This window comes from Rhinopithecus bieti, unplaced genomic scaffold (genome assembly GCF_001698545.2).
Source record: "Rhinopithecus bieti isolate Rb0 unplaced genomic scaffold, ASM169854v2 scaffold_20098, whole genome shotgun sequence".
Classification (NCBI taxonomy): domain Eukaryota; kingdom Metazoa; phylum Chordata; class Mammalia; order Primates; family Cercopithecidae; genus Rhinopithecus; species Rhinopithecus bieti.
In genome coordinates this window covers 3549558-3572356 of record NW_016810571.1, presented here as the reverse complement: position 1 = coordinate 3572356, position 22799 = coordinate 3549558, and the positions used below count along the sequence as shown (strand labels likewise).

The window sequence follows — 22799 nt, the reverse complement described above, 5'->3', positions numbered from 1 at the left end:
AGGCGTGAGCCACTATGCCCGGTCAGTATTTTTAATATATATTTCCATGCCTGTATTCTTAAAATGTTTCTTGCTCCATAAAGGCGAGTTGTTGTCATTTTGGTTTTATATCCCTAGTGGCTCACTGAATGAATGAACTGGCGAGAGGGCAGTGCAGTTAAGGTGTGGGAAGCACCACCACCAGTGACCACGGGAGAGGCCCCTCGTAAGTCAGTTTCCATTGGTGGGAACCCTGGGCTAGCCACTTACTGTAACAGCTGTGGGATCATGGCCAAATTGTTAAATTTCTCAAGGCTTTGGTGTTCTCACTTATGAAATAGAAACAGTCTCAGAGGGCTTCCCATTAATTAAGAGAATGGGTGAATCAGCCTGGGTTTGGATCCTGGCTTGACCATTGTAGTCACTGTGCATCCTGGCAAAACTGTTCACCTGTTCTGTGCCTCAGTTTCTTCCTCTGTAAAGTGGAGTAATAACAGCAACTTCTGTGAGGATTAAATGAGTTAATATAAAAAACACTTAGAAAACAGGACCCAGGACATAGTAACATGCTCAATAAATGCTGGTTGTTATCTAATAATTTTGGAAAAGCTGCTCATATAAAATGTGAGTAAAATGGTTGTGAAGTATTTGAAACTTCTTTAAAAAAAGCAAAACCAGAAGCAAGCCATGAAGTGAAGAACACAAACAGAAAAAGGAGACTGATGACATCTTGGGTGGCGGCATGAGCGAATCATTCCAGAGATATGAACACTTCTCATGTGAAGAGGGAAGCTGAATACGTCACTAATCATCTGAGTAGTTAATCAAGAGGAGAAAGAAAAAACCCTTTACTTGGATCCCTTTCTAAAAGGATAACAAAGACAGAAAAAGTGAAGAGCATTTCTTGAACTCAACAATACATGTTGCAAATGTGATCTCCTGGTGCTGAGTGTTTGCTGAGGACAGGAGGCTCCAAGGGGGAAAAGGTGATGATTTTGAATTGGACATTGAGAGTACCAGGACCCTCACAGCACACAGCACTCAGAGCTGACGCAGGAACCCAGCAGCACACAAGCCTTGGAGGGGAACAAGGTGGCAATGTCACTCAGGAGAGGAGAAAAGGGTGCATGGTGTTGGGAGGGGTGCCCAACGTTCAGGCACCAGAGAGTGCCGAGTGTGGGAATATCATTCTCATTTCAGATAGTTTCTACTATTAACCTACACTCAAGGTTCAGGCCTTAAAACACTCCAACAAAAAGCTGAACTGTGACGCAGGAACCCAGTGGGCTACCATAACAGTAAAGGTCCTGGAACTGAAGCAAGGCTTTACTCACTGAACATTAGAAGTGGAAGCAACTTCCAATGCAATATAATCTCATTTTCTCATTTTCTAGACAAAAAGCAATTCAGAAAGAGTAAGCAATCTTCCAAGGAGACACAGCAGTTTGGATAAGAACTCTCCTGGGCTCAGTGCTCTTAAATTAAGAGTCTTCACATTCAGTGGTAGCAAAAAACAGGGATTTAGTCAAAAAATAAATCCATTCTATAGTAATTTCCTTCCCTGCTATTAGTTCCTATAGCAAAAGTTCTTCCTTAGTTGTTCACAAAAGATTTACTAGATAGCCCAAGGCTCAGTCTTAACATATGATGAGTAGAAAAAGAGGCAATAAGATTGAATTACTAAAGAGTATGGAGACAAATTTCAAAGAGCCCAGAAAGGGCTTATGGTCTTAAGAGTTAACTAGACCACCTTCACCCACACCCAGTTCTGAGAACAAGGTCTGGACCTTGCTTCCAATTACATTAGGAGCAAAACCCCTCATTCTCTGTGCTGTGCCTACCACAACTTATAAACCGCTTTTCCAACTGCCACTAAGTTTTCTTCTTTCCATGACAGCTAAAGAAACCTGGCTTTGACAACACCCACCACGTTCAGTAAGGGTAGTGGGTAACCCACAGTCCTGCCTCTGCTCAGCAACAAACAGCTACATGTCATAGTTACCTGGCGCTGACAGGGAACATGCAGACCATTACTGTCGACTGGGACTGAAATCCCTAACGCTTACTGGAATTACTAACATGGAAAACTTTTGATGATGTGATATAAAGAGAATTGGGCAAAACACCAAGTCTCACTCTCAGGACAAGCCTGAACAAAGGCAGGAGAGGCTCTATATAGATGTTTGCTTTCTTGGGTATCCCCATAGTCTTCCTACCAACAGAAATATTTGGAAAGTAAATATAACAAAGCCCTCTAAGGCAAAGAAACAATGCTCCATTGGTAGCACTGAAACTGTTGAAGATCTTTTGGAAAAAGATCTTCAGAACACAAGAAAAGAACTCGCTTTTCAAGCTGTAAAGTACTTTTCATCAGAAAGATGCGATTTTCTGAAAATGGCAGGTAAAAAGGGAGGTGACTGGGCCTCACCTTATATTTGCCTGGCCTCATAGATGGGTTTGCTAAACAGCTGCAAATGCCCCTAGGAAATACCAAGGCTCTACCCCAGGCAAACCTGGTTTTGCTGTAGAAGTGGTAAACATTTTACTACAGTTTCCCAGTGGCACTCATCATCTTCACCCGGAATGTTCCTGGTATTTTCAGAAGTGAGGGAACTCTGGGAATTGTGCCAGATTATCTCATTTTCTCTAAATTATCCATTAATGTCTAATTTAAATAAACAAAATATAAGGAAGGTGGTAAATTCAAATGTCTTATTGCTAAAAATGACTTAGAAAAAATACGTATACATGTATGTTATATATATGTATACCTATACACATCAGATTAAAAACCTTGATAAAAGGATTCTATGTGTATCTAACAAAACCTACATCCACTTCCAGGAAGAAGGAAGGCCAGTGGTGCATGCTGGACATGATTCCACTTAGTTCTCTGCTCCTCCCTTACCTTCTCTTGTGAAAGACATGTAACCATTTCAGGCTTTGTCCTGTCTCCGAAGAGTCAGACTGGGGATGACTGGGAAAGTGAGAGCTACTGCTGACCTGATGCGGCACCTCGGAGAGAAATTGGGAGGGATGTACGGGGCAATGCCGTCCTGAGCTGTCAGCTCAGGGTTTTGACAGAGATCACTAAGAGGGAGGGGCCAAACCAGAATCCCACCCAACAAAGCTCAAGTTTTACATCAGAAACCTTCTGAGAACGTGGCTTGTGTTTTTTTCTCTATGTTTTTAGAACCATGTCACAGAAGATAGGGGTCCCCTACTTCATTAGCAACACAAGGATGATGAGCACTTACCCTAGTGTCTGATACATAAATGCTTAACCAATAGTGACTGTAATTATTGCTCCCATCATTAGGGGCAACTAAAGTACTGTGGGCTTGTATGAATCTCACAAACCTGTCAGGTAACAGATATGGATCTTATGATATGTCCACAATATTAAAATCTTGAAGGACTAACACATTAAGAAAACTTCTACAACTTGCTGCCATGCATTTAGGAGAAGCTTTGGTTTTACCTTGTGGTCCATACTGGCTCATCTGTGGACCGTAAGTCCCACTTGAGTTACTCTGCTGAAAGCTACTGATTCCAGCATGCATCTGGCCCCCAGGAGAAGGATGAGGCGACATGGATGGTCCTGTCTGTTGAGGTCCATACTGAGCCATCTGAGGGTTTCTTTGTGTGCCTGCCATAAAACCTAAGTGGGAAATAAATGGAAACATATAAATGCAGGTGTTTCATAATCTCTGCATACATAAAAATGGACATGGAGACTTATGTGGCAGGTGGCAAGGGAGAAGGCTGGTACCGTGAGATTTTCCTAAAAAACAGCTAAAGACATCTCAATTCAGCGTGGACGTCTGGAGGGTGCCCTGGTGAAACCCTGGTCCTAACCCTGAATTCCCATGAGGATTCCCAGGAAGCCAATGGCTTGTGGACTTAAAGTAGGGAGGGGAGGAGGGGGAGCAAAGGCAGATGACCTTCACCTCTCTTGCAGATAAAGTCCCTACAAAAAGTAACAGTGACCAACTGCTGTATTGTAAACCTCTGCCCCTGCCAGGCTGGCCACGCCATGTGTGCCCCCTCCAAGCCTTTGCTCACTGCCCAATCCCCAGGACGTAGCTCTCTGGTTACTTAAAAATCCTACCCTTTAGACCCAAGGTACCAGCTCTTCCCTGCACAGAGCTGTTTTTCTCCCCTCTGGTGTCCTCAAGCAGTAACCATTAAACTTGGCTCCTAAGGGGCCTGCAGACTTCTAACACCTGACTCGCACTACCCCTCACAGGTCAACTGCAAACAGCTGCAGGCTTGCACTGTATTCTGCTGCGCCCCAGCAAAACCTCTGACTTTCTCCTTCAAATTTGTTGGGTCTTGGGACTTATCTACCTCTGTAACGGGTACGGCCACTCCTCCAAATGCTCCCTCAGACACATGGGACACCCACAAGGTCAGCCTTTCCTTCTTTCCTCTAAGTGTGATCCATCCATCAGCACGTCCTGGTGACTCCGCTCTGACACAGATGGTGCGAGGTACTTCTTCCTTATTTCTACTCCTATCAAAGCCAGCCCCAATTGTCTCTTCTGCCCACATCACAGCTATACGACCGACCACTCAGCCTTGCTAACCCCAGTCTTGCTCCTTTTGGTTCATTTTCCTCAAAGGTGGCAGAATAACTTTCAGGAATACAAAAGGAAATGAGAGCATATCTCTCCCCTGCATAAAACTCATCAAGACTGGCGGGCGTGGTGGCTCATGGCTGTAATCCCAGCTCTTTGGGAAGTCGAGGTGGGTGGATCATGAGGTGAGGAGTTCAAGCCCAGTTTGACGAAGATGGTGAAACCCTGTCTCTACTAAAAATACAAAAATTAGCCGGGCACAGTGGCAGGTGCCTGTAATCCCAGCTACTCGGGAGGCTGAGGCAGGAGAATCCCTTGAACCCAGAAGGCGAAGGTTGTAGTGAGCCAAGATCACGCCCCTGCACTCCAGCCTGGGCCACACAGTGAGACTCCATCTCAAACAAAACAAAACATCATCAAGACTTCCCACTGGCACTAGAATAAAATGCACACATGTGACCCTGTCTGTGAGACCTCGTGAGCTCTGGCCGCTGCCTTTCTCCCTTTAGCCCCATTTCCTAGAGCTTTCTCCCACTCCACTGCCCTGCAGGTCCCAGAGTTCCTAGAAGACAACATCATGCTTCTTCCCTGGCAAAGCCTCTCTCCCCCATTCCCTCCTCCCAGCTGGCCCACGATCTGCTCTCCACGCCGCTAGGTCCTTCTCATCCTTCAGCCCTCGCTCGACACCCGGTCAGAGGCCACACCAACCCTTATCCTTTCCCACTCACCTTCCTTCAGAGCACTTTTCATAATCACTGATAATCACTTTATTTTATTTTGACTCACTTATCATCTCTCTTCCCCACTAAAACATTAGCTCCATGAGGGCGAGGATCACACCTGGGTTCACTATCGTATCCTCGATGCCTAGCAGAGCACTGTGGGACGTGGTGGCTAACAAAAACTATTGTTTTTTAAAAAATGAATGGACGTTTAATTCTTCATGCGCCCAACGGAGTGCTGAGTACAACACCTAGGTGCTTGGTGGGTAGATGATTCAAATGGATAAAGAAAACACTTCTTCATGCATCAGTGGAAAGCCAGGCACATCCACTTTCAGGAGTCCAGGCAAATAGAAGTGAGTTCATAGACGGAGCTGTGAAATACTCATTAGGACAAAGAGGACCCCAAATCAAGACAGATTTGAGAAAAAGCTCGACGTTATCCATCTAGCACGCTAACAAAGGACAGTTTGAAAAACAACTCTCAGAACACAGGGTTTTGTGCTGGGGAGAGGGGCCCACATTACCAGGTGAAGGCTCTAGCTGGAGATGGGCAGGTTTCTGCTCCAGGAGAACCTAAAGCAGCAGCTTCCAAAGAAAGTCCACTGAGGCAGCTGGAGGGTAAGATAATCCTAGATCTCAGGTTGGCTTAAGGAGGTTAAATGGCATATTGTATTTACAAAGGTGGCCACAGTTTACATTTCAATTAAAAAAAAAGATATTCTAACATTGCTTCTGTTTAAAGAGATAGACATAAAATAAAAGTAAGTTGAACTATTTCTTATTATCCTATTTAACTTATTTATAAAGATAAGCCTTATGAAATTGGGCTCAATTGGCAGCTTCCAGATATAAACCATCATAGAAAACATTTGCTTTTTCAATCTGAAAACAAACAGAAATCAGAGCACTAAAATTACTATGAATGATTGCATCTTAAGATGTTACATGAAATATTTATCTAAGCTTTACTATAAAATTCTCAAGTGTTTCAGATAGAGTCCTGTTTAATCAAAAAATGTGTTTCCATTTCCCAGCGATCATGTGGGTCTCCCCTAAGTTCTTTGAAAATAATGATTGCTTTTCTTCCTTAGTTAAGGAAAATAACACAGGCCCTTTAATTAGCATTAAATTTCACTCCAACCACGAAGGTGTCCATGCCAAAGGGTTTGGAAGCTCTGATAGTATACTCTCTCTCCCTATATTATTTAAATATATACATAAATATATATATTTTATTTAAATATCTATCTATCTTTTTTTTTTTTTTTGAGATGGAGCCTCACTCTTTCGCCCAGGCTGGAGTGCAGTGGCATGATCTCGTCTCACTGCAACCTCCGCCTCCCAACCTCAAGTGATTCTCCTGCCTCAGCCTCCAGAGTAGCTGGGATTACAGGTGCACGCCATCATGCCCAGCTAATTTTTGTAATTTTAGTAGAGATGGTATTTTACCATGTTGGGCAGGCTGGCCTCGAACTCCTGACCGCCAGTGATCTGTCTGCCTCAGCCTTCCACAGCACTGCGATAGCAAGCATGAGCTACAGAGCCCAGCAGTATATATGATATTCTTAAGTTTTTGCGGCCTCTGCAACACTCATTATAGGCTTAAGGTTTGTTCAAATGAGTGCTAAGAATTCTTACCTAGGCAACTTATTTATTTTTCTATTTCCTCAGGCCTTAAAAATACATATGTAATGTTCCACTTGAACTATCTCAATTGTCACCGGCATTTTACATAAAATCACATTTGTAAAAAGGAGGTGGAGTTTCCAAAAGGAGATAGAATCTAAAAGCGAATTCAAATAAGGCTGCTTTACAGCATCAACTTCCCATACCTTAGGGACAAAGTTCTACTGGGTGTGGAATCTACCTCCTTACAAAGAAATTAAAACTTGAAAGCTATTTTTTTCTTTGTATCACTTACGTTTGCAATGGCACCAATTAAAAGAGTTTCCTGAAATCTTGTTTTCTGTTTGTGGTGAGACTCACTCCTTTCCCTGTGTCCCCAAGACCACGAAAGGGGAAGCTGACATATTTCCCTGATTCCTTTCTAAGCTAGCATCATCTAATGGCAGTGGACTGGGAACGGAAGGCATAGACTGCGGTCTTGTTTGTGTCATGAGCTCTGAATCTAGTAGGGGAGACAGATATGTAAATAAATGGACTGCAGTGGGTATTGAATACAGCTTGCTGTGTGACTTTAGGCAAATCATAACCTCTCTGAGCTACAGTCCCGGATCCTGTGAGGATCAAATGAAATAACATGGAAAGTGTCCTATAATCCGTAATGTGATGTACAAAAAAAGTAAGACATTATAATGTTAATGTTTGGTTTATAAACTCCCAAAAATATCTTTTAACATGGATAGCCTATACATTCAGATGGAGCTTCCAGCTGGGATGAACAAGTTTTTATTTCTGCATGTTTTTTATTTAAATGTCTGGAATTCCCATTACTCCAGCACTTGGGTAACTGCGTACAAATTATAAAGGGTTAAAAATGGTGTATTATGGGAAGTACCTCTCATATCCCTGTCTTCTGCCAGAGTTCCCCTGGCCAAAGGCAAGTGGTTTTTCAATGTATTCTTTCAGAGATATTGTATAATTTGTGGTTGTGTTTGTATTTCAGTTATCATGAGTCAATGTGAACATGCTAAATAACTGTCTTTACTTCCTTTTCTATAAATGTCTGTTTATATCATTCGCCTCTTTTTCTATTGGTCACTCTCTCTCTTGAATATGAAGTATTTCATCTGGCAGGTACAGCTCCTATTACCAGATGAATGGCTGCATGGCTCACCCAAACCTCTGTATCTGCAGTCCTGTGAAAAGCTGGTCTTTCAGTTGGGGTAGTAATGGCATAGACCATATACTGCCATAAGAGGAAATGGTATGACCTGACTTGCATTTGTTTTCTTTTTGAGACAGGGTCTCTCTATGTTGTCCAGGCTGGTCTCAAACTCCTGGCCTCAAGTGATCTTCCCACCTCAGCCTCCCAATTAGCTGAGACTCCAGGCGTGGGCCACCATGCCTGTTGCATTTTTGAATGCTAACCCTACTGTAATAAGCATCATGAGGAAAGGACTGAAGTGGAGAAAGGTTACATGTGAGAAGACCAGTTAGGAGACAGATACGTGACACATAATAGAAAATCACAATTAAATGCCAACACTACCAACACTAGCTAATCCTACTAAAAAAGTATTCCATTATGGATATTTTTAAAGGTTATTGAATATTGCCATAATCTCCGAAACAAATTGATAAAAAAATTACAAGACAGAAGTTAGCTAAAAATGAAGTATTTCTATTCATCCCAAATACAGAAATGATGCAGGTCTACATCAGCACTTTCCTCATTTGTAAAATGGGGGCAATCATATCTACCTCATAGGGTTGCAGTGAGGATTAACGGAGATAAACATGCATAAAAGGGCCGGCTCACAGGAAGCTTTCAAGAGCAATAGCTATTTTGTTTCTTTTTTTATCTGAGATGAAGTCTCGCTCTGTCGCCCAGGCTGGAGTGCAGTGGCACAGTGAGGCGATCTTGGCTCACTGCAATTTCCGCCTCCCAGGTTCAAGCGATTCCCCTGCCTCAGCCTCCTGTGTAGCTGGGATTACAGGCACCTGCCACCATGCCTGGCTAATTTTTTTGTTTGTTTGTTTTTTTAGTAGAGACTGGGTTTCACCCTATTAGCCAGGATGGTCTTGATCTCCTGACCTCGGGATCCGCCCACCTCAGCCTCCCAAAGTGCTGGGATTGCAGGCGTAATTTTTGTATTTTTAATAGAGACAGGGTTTAACCATGTTGGCCAGGCTGGTCTCAAACTCCTGACCTCATGATCTGCCCGCCTCAGCCTCCCAAAGTGCTGGGATTACAGGTGTGAGGCACCATGCCCGGCCAGTTCTTGTCACTATTATAGATTCAAACAAGGGTACAGGACAGGTGGCATGGTAACCAAGAGAGCACTGGGTGAGGATCTCATCCTGGCCTCCAAGTCTGCTGTGCAGATTCCAGCCAGTGACTTGACCTTTCTGGCCTCAGTTTCCTCACCCGTACTCAATAGTTATAGGGGCACTTCCAGCTATAGGTGTGTGTGATTCTGGTTAAAACGTTTTTCTTTCCTAGGAAGAAATCTAAATCAAGTCTGTAATTTCCAAGTATACTTATTTGGAAGGTAGTTCTTTTCTTGTTTTGCTAAATTTTTATTTTTGAAAGAAATACATTTTAAAATGTTTCCCAAGAAATCAGATTTCAACTAAGAATTTTCTTCCTATTTATGGTGACATATTTGTTTGATTGCATCTTGCTTTTTTCAGAACATTCTTCTAGGATGGTGTCTTGTAACAGAATTTGCGAATAGCAAGTCTGACAGCTGAGGGAATGCAGCTGCGTCTTTAAAAGGTGTGACCTTTTCTAGCCATAAGCCATCTGAGTTTAGAGTACCACACTTTCTAGTAAGGGAAATTCAGAAAATAGAAAAAGAATTTCCTGTATATTGTGAAAGTATATTGAATTACTAAGTGTATTATGGAATTATAGGGTCCCAAGTAAATGTCTAACATGGGAAAATTCTAGACAAAGCACTAAATTAGATATTATCTACATGATACAAAGTTTCTTAGAAACCTCATATGAAAATATGATTAATACATTCATCCATAACATAAATCTGCACCAGGGTTCTGATAGTGAATTTCCTGGTTTGGAGTCCTACGCGCATGCTCACACAGTCACCGAACTTGTATTACCACATTCCAAACGCAGAGTCACCCTTCTGATGTGGAAAACCAGACTACCCTTTCTGCCCTTTAGGGGAAAGAAAAATCAAGCCAAAGAAAAATCCTTAGAGAGAAGGTAAGGTAGTGGAGTAGGAGAAACACACCCCCTACGGATTTGTTTGGAAGCAGATCTGTTTAGGGGCTGCGTCTCCTGTTCGCTGTGTGGGTCCACAGGCTCCTTTGTAAGTGGAGAACGCACATCTTGCTCTGGCTTACAAGATCATTCACCCTGAGAGTCAAATAAGAAAAATCCATGCAAAAATGCTTTGCTAAACTGAAAACCAACATGAAAACGCTACACAAAGACATTACTATTGCCTTTATAGTGATTCTGTGAGCCCTTTATTCACTGTGTGGGTTTCTATCTAAGCTATCAAACTGGTAACTCAATCCACAGTCATGTCACACAAATCTTCTACCGGCATGCACCTATTTTACTCTAACATTCTCGGAACTGTGGTAAGAATAAAAGTATTTTTTAAAAAGCAAAAGATGTGATCCTTGCCCTTGAGGAACTGAAATTTTAGGTGAACAGAAAATAAAAGCCTATCAATAGGGGAAAATAATGAATTAAAATTACAAAGCAATGTATAACTTTGTATGAGACAAAAAATCAGTCAACTAAATACCACCTCCTTTCTCTTCCATTTCGGGGTCATTCACGAGGTGCCAGGGGCATGAATGAGCCAAGCACAGGCAACATCTACCCTCATGGAGTTAACATTCCCGTGGGAGACACAGGCATCTGACAAATAACTCAAAGTCAGTGTGTGATGCGGAGAACAGAAGAAGTGCAGGTGCTATGAGAGTATCAGGGGAAGAGTCAGTTTAGACTGGGAGGGGGGAAGGTTTCCTTGAGGAAGTCACATTCCAGCTGAGACCTGAGCAATGCGTAGGAAGGACCTGGGCAAATCTGGCCAGACAGCTTCTGAGAGGCTCCAATGTGACCAGTGGGTATCATCCAAAGTGGATGTCCCAAGGCATGGACTTGGAAGCTAAAGTTCCTGCACTCATTTGAGTCTAGAGGCCACTAGAGGTGCCCTTGTATTTGGCTGGTTTAGAATTTTACCTTCTTCAAACCATCTGTAGCCCAGCTACCAACTATCAACAAATGAGCACCCACACCACAAGAAAAGCCAGCACTGATGACTTCCTGACCTCTAAGCTTTGAGCATCTCCAGCCAGGCCCCAGGCTTATTGGTTTTCCTCCCCTAAGAAGAAAATCTTCTGCTTGTGCCCTACACTTGAGTGCTGAACCGCCTTCCGCATCTCTCAGGGATCTGTGTTCATTCAAAAACCATTCACTGTCTCTTGACTTCTCAACTGGCTGAAGGCCAAACTTCGCCCAGCACACGAGTCTGCCACCCTACCCTGGACACGCAGTCATCAGGTGCTCCCACTCTGGTTCCATCACTTAGGCTCTGAGCTCCCTGTAGCCCCTGGGATGCTTCAGACCTGCAAGTCCCTGCTCATCCAGTCACTCAGCAAATTCGTATAAACTTAGCAAATCTGCATTCTCAGGTTCTAGGTAAGGTGCCATTCCCTGGCCTATGAGCAGCTGATCTTTAATGAGCATATATTATATGCTAACAGCTTGTTCATTTCATCTTCAAATCAACCTAAAGACATTGAGGCTCACAGACGTTGATTCGTGGGGCCACTTTCAAACTTTATGTCATGATCCAATGTGCATGAGTATATGTTTACATACTTACACATACTATTCACATACACTCTACATTTCCCAAAACAATGTTGACCCTTATTATGTACTACTACACTCTGATATTTTACATATCATGGAAAGATCCACCAATGGGAGGCATAGCTTAAAAAACAAGCTGGTGTGCTGTGTCCTTTGCTGCAGCTGTTTTTATAGATGTGCCTAGAAGGCCACTTGCCTTCATACAGCTGATGTACACCTGTTCTGTATGACTCTGTTACTGCTATCTTCCAATACATTCCTTGCCCTTCCAGGAAAGCAGTCACTTTTATATGCTTGAAAAGCACCACAAATGTTAACTGTGGCCAGGCAGTTAGTACACTGCTATCGTTTTTTGTGCAACTGTCTCTCTCACCAGACTACAAGTTCCGGAGGCTTTAAAACATACTCTCCTCTCATCTGCCCAAGCAAGGTATCTGGCCTAGTTAGAACCAAAAACATGTTGTCTTAGTGAACACAATAAACCATCTTCATTCAGACCTATTTGTTTTCACTTTACAAAAGCAGCTTAATAAATTGGATTGTTTCGTTCTTCATCTCACGGTGTTCTCAAAGAATCATTTCTGAGGAAAGGGAGACAGCTGTCCAAGAAAGGACTGTTGTGAGAAGGAACAACTGATAGCTGACAGCAGGGCAAGGAAGAAAAATGAGTCTATTAGGCCAGAAAGCACAATTATTTCCATGATCTAAATATCTATCAGACGCATCCACCCTGTCCATCTCCACAGCCACTGCGAAGCTGTGAGGAGTGAGGGCTCTGCAGACCAACTGCCTGGGCCAAATTGTGGCTTCACCACTTACTAGTTCAGCAGCTGTGGGCACGTTAGTAACTGCAAAGCATCACCTTCCTTTTCTGGAAAATGTAGATGACAACTGAGCCTACCTTGTAAGATTAAATGAGAAAATGTGTAAAGCACACAGCTCAGTGCTTGCACACACTAGAGGTTTAATAAATGATAGCTACTATTATTCATATTATTTTTAATGCATTCTACCATTTATTTCCTCTGTGAATGACTCCAAGTTTCCAAACTAATTTCTCTTGCCAGGTTTCCCTACAAACCATTCATCAGTGAAGCCAGAAAATGTTGCAAGTCCCTGGATGGTGGTTAATCTCTGGAGGTTCAATGCCACACCTGTGGGCCTCCTGGCACGCCTTCCGAGGCTGCCCCGAGGGAGCAGTGGCTCTGGGCTGGGCCTGCCTGTCCCACACCTCCTCTACAAGGCCAGCTAGAGCTCAAGGGGATCCTGCCTCACTTAGCTCACTATGCAGAAAGCCCTGTGCCCTTCCAGATAAATGGTTCCAGGAATAATTGGCCGGCCATGTTATTTGACTCAGAAAAGCTCAGCTTGTCAGTTTTAGGCCACTCAACCAACAGCTATAGTACTGATTAGCTCTGGGCGGCCTAAGATGCAGTATACATCCTTCCTGATCTGGCAGATTCCCCAGAGTTTGCTTCTCTGTGTCTGTGTGTGTGTGTGTGTGTGTGTGTGTGTGTGTGTGTGAGAGAGAGAGAGAGAGAGAGAGTGAGAGAGAACTCAAAATCCCCGTCAAGTACCTGAATAGACTCTCAATGTCAGGAGAAGGGCCCTGACTTCTGGTTACCATGGGATCTCAAGCACCCATAGCAGTGAGTACCTTGATAAACGTTTGTCTTAATGGATGGAACAACCCATTAGGTTTTTTGTGGGGGTTAAAGGAAAACCAGTCTGAACGAAGAAGACTATTCCCAGTTTGGGAGGCTGAGGCAGGTGGATCACCTGAGGTCAGGAGTTCAAGACCAGCCTGGCCAACATGGTGAAACCTGGTCTCTACTAAAAATACAAAAAAAAAAATTAGCTGGGTGTGGTGGTGGGCACCTGTAATTCCAGCTACTTGGGAAGCTGAGGCAGGAGAATCACTTGAACCTGGGAGGCAGACGTTGCAGTGAGCCGAGATCGCGCCACTGTACTCCAGCCTGGGATAGGGTAAGACTCAATTTCAAAAAAAAAAAAAAAAAAAAAAAAAAAAGACGGTTCTTTTCCTAGCTTTAAGTTAGAGCAAGCAGGACCCTGGCCTAGGAAGTGGTGCCCTGGCAGGTTCTGCTGCCCCAGAGCTTGTGTGAGGGTATAAGCCTGACCTGGGCAGGCTCGTTTCCACCACCTGCTAAGAGGTGAATCACTTGTCCTCAAGTTCATTCTGACGTTACATGGTGTTAATTTAGATAATGGATTATAATACAATTTGATAACTGTTTGAATTCCATACTTGGTATATCTAATAGCTAAAGATAGGGGTAGTGGTGGGCTGCCAGGATATTCCCTGGAGTCATTCAGCCTGCATTTTGAAAGGACTGTTTTATTTAGGGGCATTCTCCTGTGAATAGTAACATTAGCATCAGTGAAAAATTCCTACTCCAACAATCCATTCTCGTGACATGGCAATGTAAGCAGTGTTCACGTAAGTCTAGGAAAAACGCTACTTCAATCTCTATTATGGAGACCTGTGTTAAAGCCAAGAGACACTTTTCTTCTATCAATTAAAACCAAGAAATCCCTTCACTGCCCTCTTGGAAAACTGGCCTAGCTGGCCTAATGACAAGCCAGTCATTGTCACAGGTGCTTAAGACCCAGTGGTAAACAAATTAGCATTTCTAAAACATGTTCCTGTGTTATTCTTAGATAAGTGAGTTTTCCAGACCTTTCCAGTGTGTTCTGCAGCAGTGTCCTATCTGTGGTTTGTTTAGCGGAGACTTTCCCTAGTTTATAAAAACGCTATATGCGGGCCAGGCACAGAGGCTCACGTCTGTACCCCAGCACTTTAGGAGGCTGAGGCAGGTGAATCACTTGAGGTCAGGAGTTCAAGACCAGCCTGGTTAACATGGTGAAACCCCGTCGCTACTAAAAATACAAAAGTTAGCCAGGCATGGTGACGTGTCTGTAATCCCAGCTACTCGGGAGGCTGAGGCAGGAGAACTGCTTGAACCTAGGAGGTGAAGGCTGCAGTGAGCAGAGATTGCGCCACTGCACTCCAGCCTGGACGACAGAGTAAAACTCCGCCTCAGCCAAAAAAAAAGAAAAAAGAAAAAAAAAGCTAGATATGATTCTCTTATTTGTAAAAGAGATCGTCTTTACACAAAGATCCAATGTTGCTTTCTAAATCTTAGCAGACAAAAAAAAAAATTAAAGAAACCTATTTATGACGTCTTTATAAGCAAATCACATCTTCTATATAAGAGAAGAAAAAAATGAGTATTTTGTGTAGTAGGAAGACAGAAAATTCTTCCCGTTTAAGAGAGAGACCTATCTTTTGAAGTGCTATAGGAATTTTCAAAAATAGAATGAAACTGTATTTAATTTTAAAAGTAAACTGAGTCCTTAAAGCATATTTGCGGGTAGACGACCTAAAGGAAACCAGTGATGGAGCTCCATGAACTTAAACACGGCAATATTGTCAAAGCTCCAAAATCACCAGGGATAGGTCCAATTAAAGTACCATCCAATGAAAACTTATCTCCAAGTTTGAAGGGTGTTACAAAACTGAGTCAGAAACAAAGTCAAATAAAAGGTGAAAGGAAAACTAGGAAATTTGGGATAATTAAACTGGGAGGAATTTTAACATGGATCTTGTTTAGCCTCCAATTGTGTATTCTTCTCCTCTTCATGGGACACAACAAATTCTGCAATGTAAGCATTAGAGACTTTAAATCCTGTTGGAAAAAGTAGAGTCAAGCATGAAACCCAAGTCACCATTCATCCTACCCGTGAAAGAGAAACCAGCAAAGACAGAAAGCATGTGTGGCCAGGCCAATGCAGGAGAGCACAAAATCAATTACAGAAAACTTTAATTTCTTCATCAAAGGTGCCTCGTCAGCTAGCTGAGAACTACAGCATTGTCAGGACATCAACAAGACGTCCAAGGTAACAGAAACCACCAAAAAGCAAGCACGTCTTTCGTTTGGCACATGGACAATTTATTTTCACGTTGGCATCTGTTAAAAATTCAGAGAATAACCGCCTTGTCTCTTCAAGCCAGTTCAATAAAAGCGGCTTTGCCATGTGTGTGTGCCACAGTTACATACCATGCCACCTTTGTGGTGTCTCCACCCAGAAAGACAGGCAGAGGCGTTTCTCTTCACAAATAGGTGTCACATCCCCATTTGGAGGGAAAAATAGATTTAAAAAAATATGCTCGTTACATTTAACTATGTTCAGTGTTTATCTGCCTGCCTTCCTCTCTTCACAACATGAACTGCTTTGAGGAAGACAGAAACTAATGGCCCGTTCAAGGCTTTAACCCAGGCCCCCCGCGTGGCACCAGCTGTGCTGTTAGGTTAACTGGCAAAACTGCTCCCTGTCCTTCCCACTACCACAGAGCCGGGTATTTAGAGCCGGGTATTTGGAGCCGGGCACAGCAACATCTAAGCTGTCCCCATCCACCCCACAAACTCCTCTCCGCTCCTGACTGCTCCTGAAACTTACACCACCTATCACTGGGCAAATGAGAGTCCGGAGAGGGGTCAGACTGAGCACCCAGACGGCAGATGGGGACAGAAGGTCCAGTCATTCCTTACACAAATCTTTTAAGTTTTAGCTGCAAAAGTCCGCTTCAGTGCTGAGGACAAAGATAATGTATGTATGTCACGATGTGCTGGAGAAGCAGAGAAACTACTTTTTAAGGTTTTAGACCCAGGTCTCACCTGAGGTATCTGAACCTGATCTTACATTTACCATGTTCATGGTGCACTGCAATTTTTACTGTTAGATACGAAATCTTATTTGAACTGTGCAATACATCCGTGATCCTCATCTCACAAATAGTCAAAGGATACAAAACTAGTTAGTGATAAAGCTTGTACCTAAACCCAGATCTTCTGATTCCAAAGTCCCTGCAGATTAAAATGAGAAGGTAAAACATGAGGCCCTGGAGTTCTGAAACTGACAAGGCCATGGTCCCTTCACTCGCAGAGTTCTAGAGTCTGGAAGAGAATTCAAATGCGAATCAACTGTAATCCCAGCTGTTAATGGGTCACCAATGATGTACACATGTGGGCTGCTTCAGAGGGCACCTAGCCCATAGGGGCAGCACCGTGACTGGTTATGCTTCCTTCCTCTGTTCACCCAACAAATGCTGACTCAAACACCTACTGAGAGCCAGGCTGAGGATCTGAAGAATTAGGACAAGACACACAGGTAAGAAGACCCACAGGGCTGGTGAGGGTGCGGCTGAGGTGGGATGGCTGCAGAACTGTTCCAGTTGGAGAGAAGAGTTTATATAAAGATCCCAAGAGGTTCAGTGTGGCAGGTGTTTGAGAGAGAAAGCAGTGTGATGACAAGGAAGCTGGCAAAGGAGGCTGGGGCTGGATAAGGACAGGCCCCTTAACCACATAGGTCAGTGCACCTTTATCCAAGGCACAGGTAAGTGACTAAAGGCATAGATGGTGAGGAATGACATGCTCTCACCGGTCTGTGGAGGTGGAATATGATCTCAAGGGCATGAGGCTGGGGACAGGAGGAACAGCGAAGAGGCTGTGAGGTTAACTAGGTATCTGGACTAGAGTGGTGACAGCGGGTACGGAGAAGGGGTGTGTGGGAACCTCTACTGGGGAAGAGTTGGTGGAACTTGATGACTAACTAGTTTGGGGCAGATGGGGGAGAAAAACGCATCAAGGATGGCTTCTGAATTTTGGTTTTGGAAAAGACAATGGTTTTTCACTGAGAGAAAAAACACAAAAGGAACAGGAAAAAGTGTTGTTATAAATCAATGAATTTACCTAAGATCCAGATGTTCTCAAATACTTTCAATGAAGAGTAATGAGCCAATTACAAATGAGTATTAAGTACTAAAAGCCCACTTTAATTGGCAATTCAAAAAATTACTGTATATAACAAAAGTAACAAAATATGCTTCTTTTAAAATGTTCTAAAATTTCTACTGATGATTCCTCAGTGAATATAAATGGGCTCTTATTGTGTGTGACATTTGTTTTCCCAGCCTTGGGATGCACCTATTTCTGGACAGCAGGTTTAAAAGGAACTTAATGATAAACCTAACACAAGTCCTGGGCCATGACTGCCTTCATTACTGACGAGCTTTGGCTTGGTCCACAGTCTCGCACAGAGGCAGAGTTCTGAGGCTGAAGAAATTAGAAGTAGCTTTCCAAAGTGGTGTCGAGATATTCTCTTTTGTATGAAGCCTCCCATTTGAGTTTATTTTCATCTTTCACACATCACAAAGAAGGGATCTTCAATTAAGAGCAGAGGCTAAGTTAATTGCATCTGGGGGTGAGGGTAGATTATTGTTGATGCCCTACCAGAGTGATCTATAAACTTACACAGTATACATTAGGAAAATGATACATTTACTCTTTAAGACTAGGAAGGTAGATTAAGAGAACGTTTTCTGACAACCGGTATATCTTACGAAACATCTCAGCATCTGCAGATTTACTGTCACATTTACAACTGGGAATCCAATAGAAAGAGGAACAAAATGATTTCTGTAGTTTGCAAAAACAGAAAAAAGTATCAAACCCCACTTCCAGCTCCTTAACAATCATCTGGGTGGTCTCCTTCATTTCAGTACTGACTTGTTAATCTATTCTTGAATATTAAGGAATTAGGTCAATTAAGATATTCAAGAGTAATTTTCAAATTAAAAAAATAACTTTTGGTAAAAATATCACCATGAAACTAGTTGACAACAGTAAAAAAATTTCGGCCAGGCACGGTGGCTCATGCCTGTAATCCCAGCACTTTGGGAGGCCAAGGCGGGCAGATCACAAGGTTGAGATCGAGATCATCCTGGCTAACACGGTGAAACCCCGTCTCTACTAAAAATACAAAAAATTAACCTGGCGTAATGGTGGGCGCCTGTGGTCTCAGCTACTTGGGAGGCTGAGGCAGGAGAATGGCATGAACCTGGGAGGCGGAGCTTGCAGTGAGCCAAGATCCCACCACTGCACTCCAGCCTGGGTGACAGAGAGAGACTCCGTCTCAACATGCATACATACATACATAAAAATTGTACTTATTTCTATCTAAATACCCCTGGGTCATAAAGAGCATGGCTGGGGTTGGGGAAGGGCCTCAGCACAATCCATTTAGGGCCAGGCTCCAGGTGCAAGGGCTGTGGCTCATACTGACACCCACTGTAGAGCTGTGCAGTCATGGAAATGCATCTGGGAAGAAAGGGGCAGCGGGGAGCAGCAGCGGTAGCTTTAATCTTGTGTAAGATCCAAATACTAACAGTGAGTTCAGAGGGACAAACACTACGTTACAGCAAATGACATACAGTATTCATTGGTAAAATCGTAAGCTTTCTTAATTCCACGACAGTAAAGATCTTCTAGTTTGGTTGTCCTGTGCTATGAGAGGGTGAGAGAGCTGGATGGCTTTAGTTGTCCAGCTCAGTCTCTGCTGAGCGTCTGTGAAGCCCTAGCCTGCTGCCGATATCGGGGTCCCTGGCAGGGGATGAACACCGAGGGCCATGCAGGCCCTGGGGAAGCTCAGTCCAACTCATAGGAAGACACTGAATTCATTCTCTTTTTCCCCTGATTGCATCAAAAGGCAAGAGAAGGATTTGCCCCCAGCCAAAAGATGTGCCCTATGCAAACAGAATGTGACTCGAAATTTTATGAGGAATTCTATTCCGACTTTGTAAAGAAGCTAAAATATACCATTAATTAGTGGGAATAAAATTATACCAAGGCAGTTAACATTTAGGCTTAATAACAGAAGCAGCATATAAAAAATGAAGACATATTGAATAATGAAATATTCAATAATGAAGACTAAATAAAACACGTTAAGTTTGAAACCTCAGACTTTTGAAGTATAGAAATTTTGATTCACCTTTTGTGGTAGTATGCAAAAAGAACCTCTAAATGCCTGATCAAACCCCATCTGTTACACACTTTGCTGGGTAATGGCACTGTCTGTATCTATAAAAACGCAGCTACTGATAAATATTACTCTGTGAACATCAGATTTCAAAGATGAGATTTTTGTGATTCTGCTGACAAACAGCTGTCAAGATCCCTATGTTTGGCTGGACAAAATACCAGAGGCTTAGAACAACATAACATTTTGTTATCTATTTTCTCTATAGAACTATAGAGAAATGTATAGAACTATAGAGAAAATACACAACTCGCCTAGCTCACCTAATGTTGATGCCACCGATAAGCAAAAGCCAATTTCAATCAGGTACAGCGTGCTTTGACTACAACTCCTCTTTTTCAACAGTGGAGAGGAAAAGCCAGTCCTTGTGTAGGTTGGAAGGTGGGCAGCAATGAAGGTTGGGGGCTGTTATTCCGTAATTCTGGAAGATTTCACCCAGGATGCTTTCAGCACCGACCTGATGGCCACACAATGGTGCCAGAGAACTGCCTCCAGCAACAGAATACATTTCCTCCTGCCTCACAGTCCTGGAGCAGCATCCATTCTACTCACATCTATGTCCGAAAGGGGAAGTTCTTAGGGGTTCTGCTTCAGCGTATCTCAAGGACTAATTAAATCCTCATTACTATCTTCTAATTATTCAAATACTGTGGGATTACACTAGGAAAGTCCCTGCTGGCTCACTAGATGAAAAGGGTTAAATAACCTGTGTTGGTTTTGGGAATCCAGATCTAGTTCAGACCTTCAGAAAATCGCCGGCATTAACATGAATGTTTAACTAGACACCACTGTGAAATTAAAAGGGAATTCAATTAGAAGGTTTTCGAAAAATTAATTCTGACCTCTCTACATCTGTCCAAATAAATAAGCTTTCTTTCAGCATTTTCACCTAATTGCTAATCCAATAAACTAGAAGGGCATTTGTTAGTTTCATTAAGCTTAGCGTGTCATTGGGGTTAAAAATGTGGTAACTTTAATGTTAATAATTATTATACTTATTTATCTACTCAGATGACTATTCTGTATTCCCTCCAAGACTTCCTGAGAAAGAGGACAACCTATTAATAAGCCGTTTCCTATTGTTCTTTTCGAATTTCAAGACATATAAAGATTAAGAAATAAGGATAAAACAAATGTAAACTTGTCACCTACAATTTTTGTAAGATTCATTTCAGTATTTTAAGGTTACCTGAACTGTTCCTCCAATGTCTTAGGTGGCCTAATTTACACTGCTTGATTTTTTGGCAAGGTGACTTAGTAACAATTCTGTATACTGCCATATGAGATCTACAGAGAGGTTTAAAATAAAAACCAATGGCAAATGTGTTACTACTGAATACTAAACTGAGGTTTTGACCATTTTTCTTTAAAATTCATATAAGTAATGAAGAAGTAAAGACCAAAAAATTTAAACTAATTTTCTTTATTTAGTTAAAAAGAAGTTCCGCCAGGCACAGTGCCTCACGCCTGTAATCCCAGCACTTTGGGAGGCCGAGGCTGGTGGATCAAGAGGTCAGGAGATCAAGACCATCCTGGCTAACACGGTGAAACCACGTCTCTACTAAAAATACAAAAAAATTAGCCGGGCGCCTGTAGTCCCAGCTACTTGGGAGGCTGAGGCACGAGAATGGCGTGAACCCAGGAGGCGGAGCTTGCAGTGAGCTGAGATCCGGCCACTGCACTGCAGCCTGGGCGACAGAGCGAGACTCCGTCTCAAAAAAAAAAACCAAAAAACCCAAAACAAACAAACAAACAAAAAACCAAAAAAACAAAACCCTTCCAGCAGCACAATACTAAATCAAGTTTTATACTGGAAAACAGAAGAAAATGTAGAGGAGGCAATACTATGTAAGAGAGTAAAGAACCCAGTAAATAGCTAAAGTTTTCCCTCCACTTGTAACCTATGATGCCATATCCATATTTACTTGCACAAATACCTTTTATACATAGAAAATATCAAACTGTAGAAACTCACAGTTCTTTTCATCTATGTACAATGTGGGGAAATGGATTTGTGATTGATGTCCTGTGACAAAACTCAGTACCAAAACCACTAGATAACATGGGCACCGAAAAGGCGATGAGGTGGGGACAGGGACTGCAGGTTTACAAAGGACTGCTGTCAGGAAATCTGGGCACTTCGCTGACCTTGCTGTCACCAGAGGTTTGTAGAACCTCTGAAACACAGGGTACATGGTTTATCAACATATGCCCTTCCTGAATGGGAACACAGGATCAAGTAGAGAAGAAAGATCAGAGCAAGGGTTCAGCTTCTTGAGACTGGGAGGACTTAGGCTCCAGGGCAGTGTTGCCAGCATCACTGCCCCATGAGGACTTGGAGGGAGGACTCAGAAAACTGCACCTCCAGAAAGAAGTAGGCTGCATCATCTCTTACTCTCCATCACCTCTTGTCTCTGTGCAAATGTGTTTATAGATTCCTTGCCATTAAAGAAAATGTTATCTCCTATGGGTACATTAAAGAAAGTATGTATGCAGTGGAATATTAGTATTATTATCATAATCTTATTTATTAAAACAAATTAAGTGTAAAAAGAACTGTTCAATGTGGTTATTTTAGCACTCAGCAGTAGAGAAGCAATGTCATTATCTCTTCTATCAGGGTCTATGGTTTCCGTGATACACCTTTTTTTTTTTTTTTTTGAGAGAGTCTTGCTCTGTTGCCCAGGCTGGAGTGCAGTGGCGTGATCTCAGTTCACTGCAGCCTTGGCTCACTGCAAACTGTGCCTCCTGGGTTCCAGCGATTCTCCTGCCTCAGCCTCCCGAGTAGCTGGGACTACAGGCGCATACCACCACGCCCGGCTAATTTTTTTGTGTTTTTTTGTAGAGACGGGGTTTCACCATGTTGGCCAGGCCAGTCTCTAATTCCTGACCTCAAGTGATCCACCCGCCTCAGCCTCCCAAAGTGCTGGGATTACAGGTGTGAGCCACCATGCCCAGCCTGACATACTTTTTTTAAAAAAAGATGCTAACTCACTAATGTATTTCTTGGCCTGTTTCTTTCAGCACTTCCCTAAACAGGGCGGGTATATATCAATTGTAAGAGTATAAACAGCCGGGCGCGGTGGCTCACGCCTGTAATCCCAGCACTTTGGGAGGCCGAGACGGGCGGAT

General features: G+C 42.9%; 1 protein-coding gene across 4 annotated transcripts in view; it reads right to left on the bottom strand.

Annotated features, from left to right (window-relative positions):
- Positions 1 to 22799, bottom strand: part of ARID1B (AT-rich interaction domain 1B) — a 103364-nt gene that overhangs the window by 76266 nt on the left and 4299 nt on the right. For all 4 annotated transcript variants that reach the window (XM_017892384.1, XM_017892386.1, XM_017892383.1 and 1 more), the window contains exon 2: positions 3461 to 3640. In XM_017892384.1, the coding sequence (XP_017747873.1) occupies positions 3461 to 3640 (180 nt within the window). The remainder of the gene's footprint in view (positions 1 to 3460; positions 3641 to 22799) is intronic.